Source organism: Osmia lignaria, chromosome 9 (genome assembly GCF_051020975.1).
Source record: "Osmia lignaria lignaria isolate PbOS001 chromosome 9, iyOsmLign1, whole genome shotgun sequence".
Classification (NCBI taxonomy): domain Eukaryota; kingdom Metazoa; phylum Arthropoda; class Insecta; order Hymenoptera; family Megachilidae; genus Osmia; species Osmia lignaria.
The window spans coordinates 4688231-4708173 of NC_135040.1; the positions used below are offsets into that span (position 1 = coordinate 4688231).

The 19943-nt window shown below is 42.2% G+C and overlaps 2 protein-coding genes across 2 annotated transcripts in view; one reads left to right on the forward strand and one right to left on the reverse strand.

Annotated features, from left to right (window-relative positions):
• The first annotated feature begins 1685 nt into the window (after window positions 1-1685).
• Window positions 1686-5196, forward strand: LOC117604378 (uncharacterized). The gene is made up of 8 exons (XM_034324349.2): window positions 1686-1697; window positions 1768-2305; window positions 2412-2668; window positions 2882-3054; window positions 3292-3842; window positions 3981-4208; window positions 4379-4527; window positions 5170-5196. The coding sequence occupies exons 1-8, from the start codon at window positions 1686-1688 to the stop codon at window positions 5194-5196; spliced, it is 1935 nt and encodes a 644-aa protein (XP_034180240.2).
• Dop2R (dopamine D2-like receptor) overlaps window positions 5159-19943 on the reverse strand; it is a 94581-nt gene continuing 79796 nt past the window's right edge. Inside the window, exons 3-9 of the mRNA XM_034315865.2 lie at window positions 17699-17808; window positions 16264-16516; window positions 14930-15030; window positions 12197-12373; window positions 9819-10291; window positions 5375-9503; window positions 5159-5270 (exon numbers count right to left, since the gene is read on the reverse strand). Of these exons, the coding sequence (XP_034171756.2) occupies window positions 9295-9503; window positions 9819-10291; window positions 12197-12373; window positions 14930-15030; window positions 16264-16516; window positions 17699-17808 (1323 nt within the window). The 3' untranslated portion in view covers window positions 5159-5270; window positions 5375-9294. The remainder of the gene's footprint in view (window positions 5271-5374; window positions 9504-9818; window positions 10292-12196; window positions 12374-14929; window positions 15031-16263; window positions 16517-17698; window positions 17809-19943) is intronic.

A 19943-nucleotide genomic window follows, 5' to 3' on the forward strand; every position in this document is an offset into this window, starting at 1 on the left:
TTCGACTTATAACACAATTTGCCACTGTTACTCGATACAGTATTTTTTTCCCTCACGGTTAATTAGATTTATTTCCATACCGTAACAGTATACCCCGTTAATTATAAGGCACAATGCGCGTCTGTAACAATAAAAGGCCTTTCAGCTTGCAAGACAATGGAGGCGTCGGCCAATTTTGTTCACGATCAAAACGTCCAATTACGCGGCACGTAAATCGAGATTTACACGAAACGATCCTATTGATCTGCTAATAAAATTTGCAATTTCTCTTTCGCCAGCCGTCGCCTCCGCGACACTTATTTGGGGTGAAAGTTTAAGTAACCAGATTGGCATCTTCCATCCTTCTCGCTGTTCATGCGTAAAATCCTCAAGTATTGCAATCACTATACTCGATACTGTATACTATTATATTTTATCTATTCCTTTTAAATTTGCTGTTTTTTAAGCATCTTATGTTTACTGATCAGTTGGTACAGAATCTGCTGATAGGTATTTACTCCGAGTATCCAGAGAATTTATTACCCTATCTTTAAGTCTTAAACGAAAGTCTGACACTGCTCGAGAAGAAAAATGAGCAAAAGGTTTTAGATGGATCGATCGAACTGTGCAAAGCGATATTTGCTAATTACGCTAGAAGCGTGCTTGTCCGAGATAAGAAAAATTGCTCTTTGTAAAAAGATTCTCGTATACACTCGCTAAGGTCCTGATAAATTTACATTTTACAACTCTGACGGTAATGCGATGCGAAAGTTTTTTCGACTTAATTCGCAAACCGTTTGTTTTTATTTACACCATTTCGTAGTTTAAATATTTATCAATAATATTTCTTAATCTATATCACGCTTAGCTCGTTCTCCATGGTTTGTAATAACCCTGTAATGAATTCCCTCCGGGAATTATGGGATTCTTGCAACAAATATTTGCAGTATAAACAGCGACGTGGCAACGTGACGCTGAATTTTGGAAAATGAATTTCCGTAAATTACTTGCCACTTATATGTAATCTTCTTTGAAATATTTACTATTTCTTGTTATCTGCTTCGTGCCTGGTATCCTTGAAATACATTGCTATTACGTAACGGTAAATATTAAAAAAAAGAAACAAATTTCACGTATACTAAGTTCTAAAATACGAAAGTGAAATATACCTCATTGCGCGATGGTCAACGGCGAAATAACTGAAATAAATTGCATCAGTACAATTATTCTAATTATAGTACAGCTAATTACACAACGTGCGAATATGCACAGCTGCAAAACTGATTATCTCATTTCTTTCTTTCCATTGAAAATGAAAACAAATCTGTATCATTCATCTACTGAAAACTTATAAGAATGAAACGTTTCATTTTGAAACTTTGAAATTATCTTGGCTACCTCCACATAGAGGAATATGTCTGACCTATTGTGTACCTGGCAATGAACCTGCCGTAGATGGAGAAAGGCGCTCGACATACGAGAATTACCAGTTTCGTACCCGAACTGGAAAGAAGAAGCAAACCAGAAGACGGAGAAATCAGAAAAAGACGAGGGATGCAGTTTTCCCTCTCGTTTCGAAGCTATAAAAGAAAATCGTCGATAGTGATCGATCGCAGACGATCGTCATTAGTGATTTAGTAACTTTCGTACCCTATGGTTCCCTCGTTACATCGACACGAGTGAGATTTTCAATCCGGACAGTGAAAATGAAGAAGCTGGTGAGTCGTTGGTTTTTAATGCGCTCGTCGGTCGGTGACAACGACAGAGATAATTGATTCGTTTCTTCAGGTTATCATGGTCGCGATAGCGGTGTCTGTCACCGTTGGCCACAAAGAAAGAAGAAACAGTGCCTTGGAAAATTTCCCACCTTACCCAGATGCTAGGCAAGGTCTATCTTTTCACGAGCAACATCAACCTTTTCGGGAAGCATCGTTCCATCCTCAACAATATCAATCGTACCGGCATCGACCCTATCGACAAGACCTGTCCTCGTTTGCCCAACAACTGTCCTATAGAGATCAATCGTTGCCGAGAGATTATTCGTCACCGAAAAATCGTCCTTTCTACACCGACGGCTCGTTCTTCAGGGATACTTCGAATTACAAGGGACAGTCATCGTTCTTCTCCGATGGAGCATCGTTCAAGGATCAGACGAGGCTTAAGAACGAGATCCTCAAGGATCAAACCCTAAACGATCAATATTCTTATCAGCAACCGTCTTTTCGTGACGACTTTCGGTTCGCCGATTTGTACGACAAACCAATTAGTTCTTACAGGGAACAGCAACCTGAAGAATTTTCGAAAGAGTCCGACTATCTGAAGCACGGTAAGATAATAAAAATTTATGATCACCATTTTTGAGTGCAACCGTGTCTTGGAATAGAAGGATCCAAAGGTTGGCGTGTAAAGGAAAGATTCCTTCGTTTCCACAGGAAACCATGGTCTCGGTTATATTCCTATGCCGCCGGTTTCACCGTACCAGAACGCTTCGCCATTGAACGAGGGAACATCCACGACAACGACACCGTCGATGGTTCCTACGACCACCCACGTACCATTGCTACAGTCTAACGTCTCCTCGGTCGCTCCAGCTATCAGCCAAGTTCACACGTCTGCAACTTCCGAGCCGAAAATGGCTTCGCTGAAGGGATCGCATACGGTGACAATGCCAACCGTGAAATCCGATACGGTGAGCGAAATATACTCTTCGTATATCACACTGTCGTATTCAATTCCGCACGCTTAACGATATCTCTCCGCAACGTTTTCCTACCTTTCTTTTCCCTCTGTCTCTGCGATTCGTTCGCGAGTTTATTGGAGAGGATTCTCTTTCCACGACGGCGTGCGAAAATAGTAGCACGATTTTATGAAATATTTCAGCGTGATTAATAATTGCTTTCAGTTGGCCGAAGTTAGCACGACCAGTTCGCCGATGTCCAGTGATGTCACAGTGATGTCGGTCAGTACGGAGCAATCTTCGAACTTGGCTCATCCACAGATGCCGGCTTTGACCACCGAGGCTAGCTTACCACCTGTCATGGCCACCGAATCTCCCGTCTTATCCTTCGGACGACAGTACGTAATAGCACTGTCACCATTTATTATCTGCTCCACTGATTGTGACCTTTTCTGCCATCTTCATCTGTCCACTATCGACGCGCGTTTCGAGAACTTACGTTACTCGGGCTTCGAGAGGATCTTCGAACGTGGGAAATGGTTCTCTCGCTCGCAATCGAGTCTATGATTTTCGGTGAATTTTACAAACGCAGACAGAGAACGTATTAAAGTATCGTTCGATCACTTTTGTTTCAGATCTCTTCTGCCGATTGAATTCCAATCGTCCAAATTCACGACGCCGTCGTCTTACTATTTCTCTCCGGCCGTGAAGAACAAATTGCAACAGTCTCTGCTCAGCTATTTGCTGTCGCAGCAAGAGAAAAACCCGTTGAAAATCAACGAGCAGTCGACTTTGCTATCGAACTACGTGTCGCCCGACGTATTGAGCAACAGTCTGGATAACAAGATACCCGGCCCGGTATTGAACTACGTACTTCCGGCGGAGTCGAAGAACAGTCTGAAGAACAACTGGCAGACCTCTCTGTTGAACTATCTGCTGCAGCAGGAATCGAACCGTGGCCTATCTTTCCAACCATCTACTCCGTCGACAGAAACTGTGAATTACCTGTCGCTGGCCACCCTCGCCGAGAAGCCGAAGCTCACTTTGCCAACTGTACCGATTGCAACTTTGTCAGCGGTTTCACGACCTCTGCAGACTCTCAACTATGTCCCAGTGACAATGCCGAGGACACCGAGCTTCGTCACTCAGGACTCTTCCGTTTCTTCTCTTCCTATTCTTCCCTTAGGTAATCGATAAGGTTTCGTTTACTTTTCAATTGCAACACGACTACTTCATTGCTTCTCATTTTCTACAATGATTTCGAGGATAAGGAACGAAATGGCTTTTCATTAAATTAATTCTTTGTACTTCGATTTTTCCACAGGATCTAACAGTTTGTCTACTTTTTCGTCGAACTTAGCGGATAGCCAAGCCACTGGCGTGTTCAACAGTTTATCCGGCGGGCTAAGCGGTGGCATAGCTTCGGGCATACCTGGCAACATAGCGACAACCGTTCCCGCCAGCATACCAACTTTGAACTTTGCTCAGAATTTCCAACACGTAGACCAGACGCGACAATTTGAACCGGCAAGGAACAATCCGTTCTCCACAGGTATGATGGATGAATCAATAGAGGCAAGGAAAGATTTTTCCAAAGTTTTCAAATGCCAAAAATGTTGGTCGGTCTGATTAATCGATCGCGGTTAGAAGAACCCTTCTGTGATCCTTTTCCATTCACCTTGGATCCTGTCTAACCAGCGAAACGCGTGCGGTTCTGTGCAGGATTGCAGCTGCAGCTGGGCGGCTTCGGTGGCATAGATTACACCTTACGCTCACCTAATCCAGTCCCACGGCCCTTGGAGCTTGGGATCGCAAAAGTGGGCTTAAGTTTGCCGGAATTACCGCGACACCAGCTTTCCACGCTTTCCAAGGTAAATTTTCCAGAAGTAATTGCGAGCATCCACCTGGAAGCTGGATGCCCGCGAGACGGACGTTCACAGTTATTCTCACGGACGCTTCAACCGTCCTGTTACATTCAACGATTCTATTAATTCTACTGCTCGGTTAGCTCTAATTCTTTGTATTACTCACGGTTGAGTCTCTAGTAACGGGTTCGAGTTTTCAGAATATCAGATGTTTTCTTTGCTCACCGATTACCCACCCTGCATTGTTTTTATACGCTAAGAAAGTTGAGAAGAAAGCGGAGCAACTAAGGGTTGAATTACTCGAAGGCAAATTACTCGATATCAAATTTTTCTACCCTTAAAATTTCAAATCACGTGTCCCTAAAATGACGCCATTAAAATTTCTCAAGTTTGATAACTTGTATCGATATTAATTAACATCAACATTGTTATAAGTTTGCAAGGAAAATATTTACTGCATCCTCGAGTAACGCGAAAAGTAAATGGAGAAGGGTAGAATATTCAGTGTTACCAAAGTTTCTTATTTAAATTAATTGTAACGCAAGAACTTCGGATGTGTATAGATTACCCAAAGGGGTTGATTAAATGTTAACTTTAAAATGAGGCAAAAAATGTTAAATTAATAAAAATTTTACCTTTTTATTACAGGTTCCATTCGGTCATCAGTTTTGGTAGTCGTAGAAACTGTTCTGACGATTCACAAGAGGATACGTTTTTCTTATAGCATCGTATTGTATTTAATTATAAGACTGCCAAAGTTTAAGAAAATTTAGTTTAGTGTTAACGATAAATAATAGTACGCGTGTATGTAATTTAATTTGTTATATTGGTAATAGAAATAAAAGTTTGTTACCAGAGATGACTTGTTACTTGAAAAAAACCTCCAGACACCACTCCTTCATCAGAAATATCACTTTAACTTTCTCTTCCAATCCATTTCCCTCTTTTATTTACCGATTCCAGAGTTCCTCTCAATTTCACTATCCAATATTGATCTTTGCATAATAACATTAACACGTCGTGTTTAAATAACTTCTACCGACGTCACACATTCTTCTTCTTTTCGCCTTATTCATCAAACTTCCTACCTTAGAAACATTACAGTATTTGCTATAATAATATTTGTCCCTCGATATTAAATATGAAATATAAAGAATAAACAGAAACGCTTACCTTAATCTTCTTTCTCCGTCATCAGAAGTAATCGAAAGAGGGTGGATCACGTAATTTATACTATGTTTTATTAATTTTAACAAGTGTCCGTGTGTTCGATTTCTCGTGTTTCTGAATGATCGTGTCCGTGTGAATATGTATAGGTATTGCCATCGGTACATACAGCGTTTTATATATTCATTTTTCTTTCGCTTAACCATAATTTCGGCAAATTAAAGACTCGTCTCTTACATCTATGCCCTGTATAGACCATTCGTAGTAATAATTAAGAAATTCATAGGAAAAACGTAGTTCTTTCGCTCACTTAGCACACGTACACACGCACTCCTTCTCAATGGACACTTAATCGTTTCATTTAATTTCTTCACGCGTACGGTTGGTATTCTCGCGCCTCGAGGGAGGCAGGGAACAACCCCTTCCGAAATGACTCGTTCCTGAAAGTTTCCTTAACTAGAGTTCACGTTTGAATCCTTGGAAACTCGTTCGCAGACACTCGTATACACTCTCGCGCTCTTTCTCGACTAGATATATAATATATTTACACAGATGTACAACGCCTAGTCGCGTAAGTTTCCTTGCATAATTCAGACACACTCGCCGTGGTACGTACACATTAATATATACAATGAAGGGAACGTAGCGGGTTAGAAAAATACAGCGATATTCCACGCAGGATCGTAGAAATCTTTTTCAACATTTTTCCAGCTGCGATATGACAGGTAAGCGTGTTGGTTTCGCTCGAAGCGGAAACACTTAGCAAATGAATGTAATTTATTTTTCAAAAATCGTACGTCTGCTTCGTCGCAAACTCGTCGGTCGAAAGGAAACGTAGCATCGAAAAAGGTTGATACTACTCGATGGAAAGTGAATTTTTTCAAGTTTTAGCAATCAATCTCCTAAGTCCCGAACGCTTCCTTTTAAGCACCCTGTAAAGAGGACAAATTTTTGTTGATTCGCGTTTCGATTAAACTGTTCCCGTAGAAGTGGAAGTAAACTCTTAGCGGATCTTTTTCAAGTTTCCCGTGATAAATCCTCGGAAGTTTCGCTATTAACTCGCTGTTAACGATCGGGAGAGCGAAGCATAGGAAGTTGGCCGATTAATAATCCACAGGCTCCACGGTAAGGTTCCTTTATCTCAGCGAAGCGAGGCGTCGCGACGCCGTGAAATGGCACGCGGTGGGATCTATCGTGAATCGTGTCGCGCTTGAAAATGTCGCCGGTTCGAATAACGGGGCGAAATGTTCCTTGAGTCGTTACCGAAAAGGGCGGAAAGTTGTTCAGCGCGTCGACAAAGATTTTCTCTAACGAAATGAATTCGCCTGGCTGGCTACCCCTTTCAGAAACTCGCCACGTGAATTAAGAAAATTCATGTAAACGGAAAGCTACGTCGTTCTTTGATCCTGCGCGATGCCCGCCATCCTGAATCCAGATTTAATTTCCGTCCGTTCACGTTTGCGAGATTTCATCGACGAAGGGAAGCTTGAAAGTTAAACGAGTCCAGCTACCAACTATTTAAAACGGTCATAAATCATCGGAATATTTAATCTCGAAATCAGGTACAACCGAGGATAGAGAACCTAACTTTTATCACAATTTATCGAGGAAAAAGTTTTCCCTATTTCTTCACTTCTAGCCATTTAGCGACACCATTTATCGTTTATCCTAATACGTAATAATTGCGGTGGTATATCTATCTGTTTAGCGGCAATCGACCAGTATCGCCTCTTGCGATCCGTCGCACAGCTCGAACAATTCGTTATTTTCTACGTTATTTACAAATATACATCGGAAGCTTAAGACTAAGTGATACAGCGCGTTCATAGAACCCATATAGAGTAAAAAGCTTTGATTGTAGACGTTATTGCAACGGCGCGGCTCACGCGAACCTTTTCTTCCTCGTCAACCTTCCACGTTTAAAACGCGAGTGTTATTTCCCTTTGTTTCGTGTTTTCTTTCTTTAACAATCGCGCGCACGCATACACACACATATCTATATAGGACGTTCCAAAGTTAAACTGTCAAATTTCTACGAGTCACAGACCCGAATTGTGAGTGGAAAAATGACATAGAAGGACGTAAGAATGATATAATTATGAAGTTTGCTCACTTTCAGCGAGGCAATTTTTCTGGAATGCATTGTTCAACGTGTATACCTTTTTTGAAATAGAATTTGTATACTTCAAGTTTTTGATTATTTAACTTTGAAACAGCCTGTACGCCTGCAAGCGTATACGGTCTCTCTGGATGCCAATGTACAGTCAGGTATCGTGTCTCGTATTTATATTGATATGTCTGAAAATTCGGTCGCGGGAAACTTCATGGTCGTGTTCGCGAGGGTGCAACACGAAGCGGAGCTATCGATACGGCGGACATGCAGGTGTTCCCGATGCACCGACCGTGTTGTCCTGCATTTACCCTGTCGAACGAGTTTCGAGCTCGCAATGTTTGTCTTTACCGAGAAATTCCTCGAGGCTGTCGGAGCCGAAGGAGAAGCAGAAAACTGAGCAGACGCCTTTCTCCTATCGATTTTCCTTTCCTCCCGAGTCGGTCGAGAAGCTTTCGGTGCAGTTAACGCATAGACGATACGGTAAATCTCGATCAGAAATGCTTCGGTTCGATCACGTTCGACAAAGAATCTTCTGTTATTTTTTTCCCCCCTCGCGAGAGAACGGATTTTAAGGAAGATCGAAGAACAATCTTCCAAATGTCAATTTCCGTGGGTTTTTCGCGTTCAGGTGCAAGAAACTTGGAGGCTTGTTCTTCGAAGTACCACGGGACATCGTTCATAAATGGAATGACAATGGAACAAGGATAAAATGTTGCATTCATGAATCACGTTGCAGTCAAGGGAAATGCATCGAGTCACGCTGCATCGCGCAAGAACGTGCAAGTTTATCGTGATAACAGCTGGCGCTTCGGTTCATGAGCCAAAAAATATTGCTATACCTTACGAGCTACGGTAATACTGTCACGGCATATTTAATATCCAACGAAGTATACATAGACGGTACAACGTTCACTAGCTCGTGAAAAATACGCGTTCCATCAACCTTGTGTGCAATCTGCTGTTTTTCTCCGGTCCACCCCTTTTCATCTTTATACTCTCCTTTTCATCCCCGAACGATCGCCCGACACCGTGAGTACTCCGGTTAATTCGCGTACCTCTTACTCGACTAATTTGCCTAAATATTTATTTGGTAATTCGGCTCAAACATCGACGCACGCTGCCTTCGATATCCGCATCGCCAGGAACTCGAATAACGACGAATAACGAGAAAAGAATATAAACGGTGGTCTGAAGATTTCTATCAAACAATTCGCGGACAATGTGCAGCTTAATTTTATTTTTTTTTTAAGAAATTCCTTTTGTTTCGCTAAGAAAATTTATAGAAAATTTGCTAAAGGAATTCTCTGTAGAAACAATCGCGACAAGTGATTTCGTTCAAGCTTACGTTTAAGGAGGAACGATAAAACTAGGAAAAAGCTTTGGATTCACAGTAAATACCTTCTGTCGAATTAAACGTTGAGCTGTTCGATTGTCCAATGCCTCGTTGTGTTCTTCCTTTCGAGATAAACGGCACGTCGAGCGGGGAGATTCGTCTAAAAGCTAACCAGCTTGTGGAAGGCTTTGCGAAATTCCGGATTGAACACAGTGTAAATTACAGGATTAACGAAGCTGTTCATGTATCCTAGCCAAGAGGTCACGATGAAGGCTGTGACGCCCGGTTGACAGTTCGCTTGAAGCTTCGTGCAGAGTGCGTCCATGATGTTGCAGGTGAAGAACGGTAGCCAACAGATTAAAAAGACACCTGAAATTTTACGATTACACCGGAAGAAAAAATTAATTCGACAGCCTTCGTTTCGCTCGTCGCAAAAGAAAACTGTCCTGAATATGACCTAATAAAAGATCTAAAGTCGAATCTAAATAAATAAAAAAATATTGAAATTGTAATTTGATAATAAAGCATTATATTGCCAATTATAAACTGTTATGTATTAACCACTATGTGATGAGTCGCTAATGACTTCACTATTAATGCGACCATTCTAATATAAATCCTTAATTAAAAAATGTCTTCAGAAAATTTCTGAATTTCAGAAAAACAATTATAAATTATACTTACCTAGAACAATGGCCAGAGTCTTGGTAGCTTTTCTTTCTTTTTTCGCCGAGCTTTTCTCCCGTTTCTTCTTGCTCGCCTTGTTGGCCTTGTATATCGTGAACCGGGACCCTGCTGCGGCGTTCTTCTTATCCTTTTTACAGGTTGACGAGGCTGATAACACGCTGGGAGTTCGTCCGAGCTGAAGAGGAAGAAGAGCACTGGCGCTCTTTAACCTCTTCAGCTCCTGTTTGTTCGTCTCGGCGCCGTTCTTCTTCGACTGCGAGGTCTGACTGACGATCGCGCTTTTCGGCGGCGGCGACGAGGAAGTGGAGGACGAAGGAGCCGAGGCGATTCGCGGATTGGGACTCGGACTGGAATTCGTTTCGAGCTGTTCCTGAGCGAGGGTGGTACTCGCCGCACCCTCGTATCCTGAGTCCTTTCTCGCGTGCTGCGTTCCGCCCAGCTGAGCTTGAGCCACTGCGCTGAAACGACAACTGCAATTCGAGTATCAGTAACATTCCAGCCAGCTGTTTTACCGTTTCCGGCAATGGCTCCTGACGCTGACAGAGCGGAGGCATTTCGCGTTCGACCGGCCATCACAGGGACGAACATTCGAGTTTTCCGCTTCAGCCATGTTTTATTCCCTGTAACCGCATTCCCGTTTGAATCCTTTGAACGGTCAGCTTCGTTTGCCACTTCACGCACGACTCGCGCCACCAGGACGAAACTACCGATGACAGTTTAAGCCTTTCGTTTCTATCGACGCGTGTGGACAATTTCAGAGTGCCAATGATCGTTGACATTTTTTTTTTATCGCCGATCGAAATCATTCGATGTCCTGCAGTTTCCTCTAACAACGAATCCCCTGTGATTAATCTCAAGTCTTTCGTTTTCACGAGTTTTCGGAAAATTCAACGCGAATACGCACAATGCGTGCCGCTATTGTTCGTTCATCAACGAAACGAATCGTACGTTCCTGTCTCTACTCGTTATTTACTTTATCGCGACGATCTCCATTCCCCTTGTTTTCTCTTGTTATCGTGAATCGAAGAGGTCGATCGAAGCCGCGTCTTTCGCGATTAATCGATACCGCGTTACCAATCCAAGTTGCTGGACCAGTGGACAGTCGACAAACAAACGAATCGATTTCACGGTGAAACGAGTTTATCGGTGGTTCGTTTCTATTTTTATAGAACGTGTTCTTTGCGCCAATGAATTAACGGTTCGTAACGGGTGGATTCGACGTATCTTTCATTGAACTGTAATGATTATTCATTACCCGTTGCTTAACGAAGCGACGAAAAATGTTCCGTTTAACGCGTCTTTTAATGAAAGATAAACTGTGATCAGTTCGTGGCATGGAGGATACGGAAGAAGATAGTTAAAGATAAGGGGGCAAATAAGAAGCAACGTTATCCTAACTCGAGGATCTAATCAATTAAGATGGAACTACAAGATTCGAAAGTGAAAATTCATTTCAAAAGCGACGCTGCTATTTTACTCAGTGTATCGTGGTTCTAAGTGTTAATTGATTTTACCTCACTTCTGTTTCTTCTCCTCGGTTCATCTTTTTTCTCGTCTCGCTAACTTGTTCAAGAAAGTTTTTTAGCTGAGGGGAAAAGAATATCTGACTTTTCGACTTCGTTTTCCCTCTACGAATGTTCGCGAAGAGTTGTCCCTGGCTTTCGAGCTAAATTTAATGAGTAAAAATAAGCTGGAAATGGTAGCTAAATATTTTACGAAGAAGTCTTCATAAAAGTATGAAATAATAATGAACTTGTTTTTATTTTATCAGGAACGAGGCAAAAGTTTTTTTCTTCCCTTCAACTTTAAATATTGTTCTTCTCTCTTCGCAGTATGACTCAACTTTAATATTGACCGAAATGATCGATGTCCCGAAACGAAACAACGACGGTAAACGAGCAGGTCCTTTCATGTTACTGCTATAACTCTTTAATAAAGTATTTACGAGTCCATGTTTACAAAACACTTTTTGCCCTATGTTTCTACTCGTAAAACATAGCCGAGAAAAGCTGGAAGAGCCAGAGTATAATAATAACGGTTTATGGATACGAAGCTATTAAACAAGGAAATGGACAAACAAAATTGTTACGTCGTAGAGGATACTGCGTATACTTAATAAACCTTCATTTTTGCAAGGGGCACGGGGCTTTACTGTTTAAAAGGCAGGGCGAAGAAATGATGCGACACTCTTTGTCTCTTGCATCAGTGCCTTTCTTCGTTATATCCTCGAAGGATAACTGTCTCGAGAAACGTTAAGATTTCGGAAAAACCGAATGCCTATTAGGCGAACAGTAAAAAGTATAACAAAACGTGGACACGCGAATGTTCGTCCGGTGTGTGACGATCGTGAGAAAAAAACTTTATTGGATTCTTACGCTGCCTCCTCGACGACCGTGGCTAAAAAGAACTCGGTGCTCTTGTCGTTCGAGATGACCACGACAGGATCAAGGGGCGTCTCGTCCTCGTCCTCGTTGCTTCCGGACGCCGTGTTCGTCGGCTCTTCCATACCAGGAGCCACGAGTGCGGCCGCTCCCAGCGCGGTCTCCGCAAACCTTGCCACAGAATACCCACTACGTGATCTTAGTCAAAAGCTCTCTAAAAAAAGCTTCTACACTTAGCATGCTTTTAGTATTTCTCAGCGCGTTAATCCGACAAAAGGGGAAAAAGTTAATCTATCATGCACAAAGCGACTGTGCCCCGGACGCGGTGCTCTCGCTCGCGACTTCGTTCGAAACTTTGCCATCCGGCGAACAAAGAGCCGACCTTTTTACTTCGTTCAAACGTCCCTTCATGGACGATTTTCACGGTGCCTTACCGGCCTGCGTTTTCATTCAAACGAAACTCAACGTAATGACTCTGTGTTTTTTATAATCCTTTCTATTGTATTCCAGTGATTCTCACCTTTTTTCCCCCATGTTTTCGACACGTAAACTGCCACGTTAAAAATGGATATCTATAGTTATTAACCCTTTGCCCTTTAATACCGAGTCACATTCGTGATGCAACTTACAGTTGAAATGTGTAAAATTTGGCTGGTACTTTTGGTACGGTTGAATTCTAATGATATTTGTTTTAAAATCCAAGCGATAAAATTGACAACTATCGAAAATATCGTAGCAGAGGGATTAATAGGAGAGAAGAAGCCTTTGAAATACATCCGCCATGTTCTCGTAATAATTTCACGAGCCACGAGGTTTGAAACGAATCTCAAACATGGCCAACCTTTTACCGATACGTGTGGCGAACAATTTTCGTTCGCGGACACGTATATAAATTACACAGGAAATTTGATTGGCGTATTATCGGTATAATATGGACGTTCGCAAACGGACGTGTATTCCCTATAATCGGATTATTGGTAACCAGTAATATTACAGATTGGATAGACGAATACATCCAGCGGCACTCGTACTTCCAATTTAAACGATAACTCCTCCAACGAGTCGACGTTTGCTCGTGCAAAGTTTCTCCGGTCCATCCGATACGCCCGACTCGAATCGCGGAGAACAATTAATAATTCTCCGATTCCCGAAATTCCTAGGAGCGGCGACGAAAACAAAGGAAAAAGTTTCGGGTGCCGCGGTCAACTTCCCTCTACAAGTCGGGTCAATTTCTAAAACTATTATGCTTATTCGAAAGAAGTCTCATATCCGAGTCTATAGAGAAGATTAATTGATAACTCGGGATATTGTAATTCTTTTTGTGAACGCTGATAAATGTGGAAATGTGGAAGACCCGCACAGTTTTTGCAGAATTGAAAAATAAAAAATTAAAGACACGTTAAAATTACAAACGCCCGTGAAACATTGAGAGATGAGGATATTAAGAGAAGGGCAAATTCGGGGAAAGAGAGGTAGACTAGAAGTTATGGTAAATAGATAGGACCCAAGGGAGAAGATACGCTCGTATGGCCAAAATGTGACCGTCGCGAGGAACACCTAAGTCTAATTTATCGACGGTGTTTATACATCCCGTAGGCAACTGCGGAAGCCTGAAAGGAAGCTATAAATGATAATTAGGAAAGCGGTGCGTCATTGTTAAAATATCGCTGAAGCTACCCCCGTAACGCAGTGATTCATCCCTTCTGCGTGTACCGAGAACTTTTGAATTTGATCAAAGATGAAGTATACGCGAGCTGGCAAAGAAATGCAGTATGTAGTTATAAATTGAAGTTGAAAGAGAAGCGTACTCGTTAGAGGCGAGTGGCCCGAGAGTACTCTCTTCCATTGGAGAGGAAAAACGGCAAAGTAGGTATTAAAGCATCTTGAGTAGCAAACAAGGCTACGTGCGCCTGGTCGACCGTCGTCGAAGACTTCTTCACGGTCCTTATCGATGAACAAACGTACGACACTTAGGAACAGACGGGCACAAAAGCCAGCAATTAAATCGAGACGAAGTAGTTGGCTATTCAAGGCAAGTACACCGACCCCGAGACAACGGAAATGAAGCATGGAGAGCGCGAGAAAAGCGTATTATTCGGGGATGGCGGAGGCTTATTTCGCCTTAACTTTCCCCTTCCTGAAAACATCCCTCCCTTTCGACCTCCTTTCTCCGTCTTTCCCTGGCAAAAAAAATAATGAGCAATCAGAGAAAATAGAAAAAGCCAGCGATTCGAAGTATCCTAAATGGTCGGACTAATCACGGGTTGTTCTACTGTTAACAAGCAAATACTTGAAATTGATAGCGTATTCTCGCTCGTTGACACGACAATCTTCGTGAGAAATCGTCTCGTTGGGATGCAAGAGTTACACCTTGGGAGAATTGAAAAAAATCGCTCGATCCTCGGGCGTGGGACACGTTCGAGATGAAGCTCGTTCGTCTTTGACTGGCACGAAGCGAGATCGGCTACAGGATCAGGAATAAATTCAACGCGTTTAAACAAGGCGTTCTTTTGATCTCGTCGGAGGAAATAGGGAAATGGAAAATTGATTCGTCGTCTGTATATTGGGACGAGTGCAACCGTAACGTTGGCAAAATGTCAATAGATATTATTTCCCTAGCCGCGATCGAAACTGATATTCCTCGCGTTACTTTTCATCGAAATTATTTATGTATTTTTTCATTTTGAACGCGAACGATTTGGAGGAGGAGGAAAGGTTTCGGCTCACCTGCGCGTGTGCGCGATATTCTCGATTATACTCCCCGGTTTGATGTCGCCCAAATTTGGTTTCCTGTTGGCCCTCGCTTTCTTCGCCCTGTTCCGTAGCGCCTGTAAATGGTAAATTGAAATCGTCGTTTCAAGATAAATCAGGGGGCCCGACGCGACGGCAAAAAGCACGAAATAAATCTTTCTACGGCGTGCGTGGCAGATAACCCCGTGGCATCCATTATCGACTACACATATCGAAACAGAAGGATTTATTACGACATTTTGCGGGAAAATATTTCCCCTAACCGGTCGAGATATATTAGAAAATTTCGTTGTCGCTGGTGCATTATGAGAAACACTATCTTTCTTACACCGATGCGATACGACTGAATATAAAAGGAAGATATTTCACGTTTTATATCGATACTTCGAGGGATATCGTTTTCTTACCACGAACGTTAAACCATCGCGTTATGCTTTTACGAGACTGCTTGTAAAAACTGTGAAAATGTAGGAACGATCTCCTTGAATCGATCGACATCGTCTCTTACTTTCATCGAACCAGCACAAAACCGAGGAAGATCATTATTTCCCCGCCACGTTTACTCGCGTACAATTACATCACGCTCAATTTGAGGCGTGTTTCGTCGAGCTGGTATCGCGCGATCGGCAATTAATACCGCGACAATGGAAGCACCGGTGCAAACAAAATGGTCCGCGCTTTCCAGCCGGCGTAAAACGTCGAAGCAAGCGTGTGTATATTTATGATTAACCGCAATGTAATCGCGAACGCCGGAGGAACCGCAGAACACTTTGTCCCAGCTGCCGTGAAAATTATATCTGCGTATAATTTGGCCAATTTTACTTCGCCCGTATGATTCTGTGTTATTATAGGACTAACCGCGAAAAGAAATAAATTTACAGCCGTTCTGTTGTGTAAAGTTGCATTCCTCTTTAATTAACACACCCAGAAATTGTCCAAATTTAATCCTATTCTAACACGAGTCTTAATTCAAAACTATTATTGTTATGTTGATATAAATAAAGAAATCACGAGGTAAGGGCATTATATTTATATAACATTCCAGTTCAAACAAAACTACAAAGGGAAGAAATCGAAAAACTTATTCGCAAACGCAGGAAAGTGTATCAAATCCAACAGTGACGTTTCAAAAATTTACAACTTTCCTTCCAACCTCCATCCAAAAATTAGAAAAACCTTATGCAACAACTTCATATAAATATTATTTATCTTAGAAATCCTGAACCGCGGTTTAAACATCCCTCGGATACTAATTGGAGGCATAAAAATTCTGTTAAACCGTTCGGATTAAACACAGAGGACAATCTTACCTTGAATATGTTGTAATAGAGAAACACCATGATGATACAAGGTATGTAGAAGCTGGATAGGCTCGAGTAGATGATAAAGTCGGCATTGTAGAACAGGCATTGGTCCGGTATTCGGTCGGGGGTGTTATTCAAGCCGAGAACAATCGGGCTGCCGATCGCGGCCGATATCGCCCAGACCAACAGTATCGTTAACCACACTCTTCTATTGTTCTTGTGCTTGGCGTATTTTATCGGCTGGGTCACCGCTATGTATCTGCAATTCAAATTCGTTTCACTATCGTATCGTGCACTGTCCCCCTACCTTGACGGGCATTACGTTGCCGCAAATCAACGCGATCTAGCCAACACCTTCCACCCGCTATCCTCCCTCAACTCCCATCTGCTTTTTCCAATTTATTTCTATTTCCTGCGATACCGCGAGACACGCCGAATCGGAAGCGTTTTAGAAAGTATTTACGCTCATTGTAACCGGCAAAGTAGGGTCGAACGCGGTTGAAAGAACCGCTGATTAATTGGGCTGATGAATAAAACGGAGGATTTCCAGTGGGACTCATTAAGGAAATTCTGATTTAATGAATTTAAGTGCGGTTGAGATATAGTTAATAGAGTATGGTCATTTCGTTTAATCTTCGTTCGCATAATTTAACGTATAAATTTTAGAGAACTCAATTAACGTGTTCGTAAGAAATCATTCCGAGCGTGGACAGAAATTTAATATAGCTTTAGAATTTGTTTTGCTCGGAGGATACGTCGCGTAATTCAACGACAAATTAGGTGGTTTCAAAGTTTTGACCAATAGTGTATTTTCGGCACGCGTTTAACGTTAGCCGAGAAAGGGAAACGGAATTGAAACGCGGGAAACGTGGTTCGGTATCGGTGTACCGGTGGTTCCACGATGCGAAATGAATTCTAAAAGTTTCTCCTAACATTGAGAAACCGATCGAGTTTGTTCTTTCCCAGGTCTCTTGGAAACCGTTACGCGACGCTCGTGAATTTTTGTGAACGAATTGAAACACAAGAATTCTTCCTTTAAACTGAGCCCCAGTAAACAGTTATTTAGTTCGAGGCGTTGGTGAGATTTGATTTACAGAAATTCTGTTCGGCCCCCTTTCGACTTTGACTCGTTTCTACCTTCGCAAAGGCAACCTCAGACTCCCTTTTTCCTTTTTCACCCTTCCGCAAACGTTATTCCTGTCACGTAAGCCGGTTAAATCAGCTTCTCCCATCTCCACGATTTTCCGAACTTTTCTTTTTCCCTCTCCAGACGATAGCTGTTGCGAAATCTTCTAGCAAATAAAACGAATGCAACGTGGACGAGAAATATTTGATTTTTAGGGTAGAGTTACAAATTAATGGTACTTTCGAATCTCAAAATTTTCCTCCCTGATTATAGAACAGAAAATTGAAATTTTTCACAACGACAAGGAATTCTCACCTGTCTATCGAAATCGCGACCAGGTTGAAGATGGAACTGGTGCTGCACGTCACATCCATCGCGATGTAAAAGTCACAGACGAAGCCGGGCAAGCTCCACGATCCGTTTACCTGGAAAACGAACGCACAAACCATGAAGATTAAATCCAGCGCGAATCGTGTTGGTCGAATTAACTTTCATTGCTACAGCCCGGCTATTGTTTCGATGCAAATTAGCGATCGCTGATTCTCCGAACGTTTCGCTTAAACGACCAAAAACACGAGCAAATTGCGCGCGAATATCGCGGTAATTGATGACACGTCAACCCTTTGTGAACAGGAAAATCGTAATACGGGATATACAGAATCTTGCAACAATATTGTAAATGTTTCGTTATGCAATTTTAAAACAAAGCTTATTACACGAGGACTCGATTATTTTGCAAATCAAGAAAATGCGTTCTTTCTATGAAAATGTTTTCTCTACTGTCACAAGTACAAAGGATAATTAAGTAATCCGTGTACCTTAGCCTTTCAAGCTCGCGCTTTCAATTCCTTTGTTTCTCGCGATTTTCTGATTTTCTTGTATTCAGGAAAACCTACAAAACTGAGATGGTCGTGGAAGTGTGCTGGAGAATCATTGTCGCTGGAGAAAAAGGCATCCAAGGTAAGAGCTTGCCGAATCAAAAGATGCTTTGGTCGTATCAAGAGATGAGCTTTATATCTCATCCCGTTACCCATCTAGTTTTCGTCTCTTCTACTGCTTTGAACCAGTTTCTATTCGCCTTTTTATTCCAGGATGCGCAGTGTTCGCAACCGGTTGCCCTGATTTATTCGGAACATTCGTGCCGCGGCTACGGAATCAGACGGGAGCGAAACGCCTGTCTACTACGCGGTCACGATTGTCTCCATTTTCCGTTAAGACAATGGCTTTCAAAGAGCTCTATTTCCTTCGTACCGTTCGCTGAAACTCCAAGCATTCTCCTTTCGATCGAGCCATTTCGTCGGTCGAACCGTAATACGACGAAGATTGTTGTAGATTATTTCACCTCGAATTTCTGATTTTCTCCAAATGCTCGATCAATGGCCGATAATACTTGGGATAACGGTCAAGTTTGTAGAACGCCTCTCCTCCCGAATTGACTAGATTATTCCGTATAAAACGGTCATCCCCCTTGAATGCGCAATGGCCGGGGTTTCGTGTGCACGTCCGTGCATAGATCAAACGGTGAAAGACGAAGGTTTCAATTGCGCGCTGCTGGCCATACGAGCCTCTCTATTCCGGTATAAATCGCAGTCTTGCCATTATCGATCATATTCCACAGTATGCACCGTGATCACTGGTAAAGCGTATTACGGGATAGTATTAAGTTGCGTTGCTCGTAGTTTAACGCCGTATCGATCGAGCCGGTGCATGGTTATTTTGCTCGAGAGCAACCTGAGACCGAAGCTATCGATATTTTATGAACCTGTAATCTCGCGGAAATGCGCAACATGTGCACCGCGTTGTTCCTTTCAGTTTTTAATTTAGAATTCATGGGGTGTTCCTACTCGCGTTTCTATCGTTGCGAATTCGTTTTACAACCGTCAGGTATATCCGAGTACTGCTGACTGAAAAGGAGTATCGTGGAAAAATTCAAACACCGTTGCCACATGAATGAAAATCGATGTAATAATAGTTTTCTTATTTCTACGAGGAGAGAAGTTTTCTCAAGCAACCCTTATAGAATTGGAATTATTCAAACTTGCACCATTCTAATATCTATTATGACCTATGCGCGGTTTCTAACACCCTTAAGTGTGAAGATTTAATACAAATGTGGTCTGCTCTTTTTACCTTTCTTTAGCGACGCGACGGACGGAATGTTATATATGAAAGAGGAGAAACACACGCGATGTAAAAGGAAAAAAAAAGAAGAAAGAAATTTTATTCGGAAAAGCGCGCACGCATCCTGGCGTAAAGCTCATCGTGTTACAGAGTAATTGCAAGGATGAACGAACAGAAAGAAGAAAGCAAGTTTCAAACAACCGGTATTGTGCTCGCCGTAAACCGCTCGTTTATTGGGATTTCAATCATAAACGAGTAATATAATCAAGCTGTATACACGTTTCAAAGTAAAGTAAATATCCATTGGCAAAGGAGTATCGTTTTGTAAAAAAACCCACGAGACGATTCGCATTTGTCAGCATTGCACTCAATCGACGTGTGTTTTACTTTTATTCCATGGATTGCCTCCAATATATCCCTTTCCCCCGTTTCCTTTGGG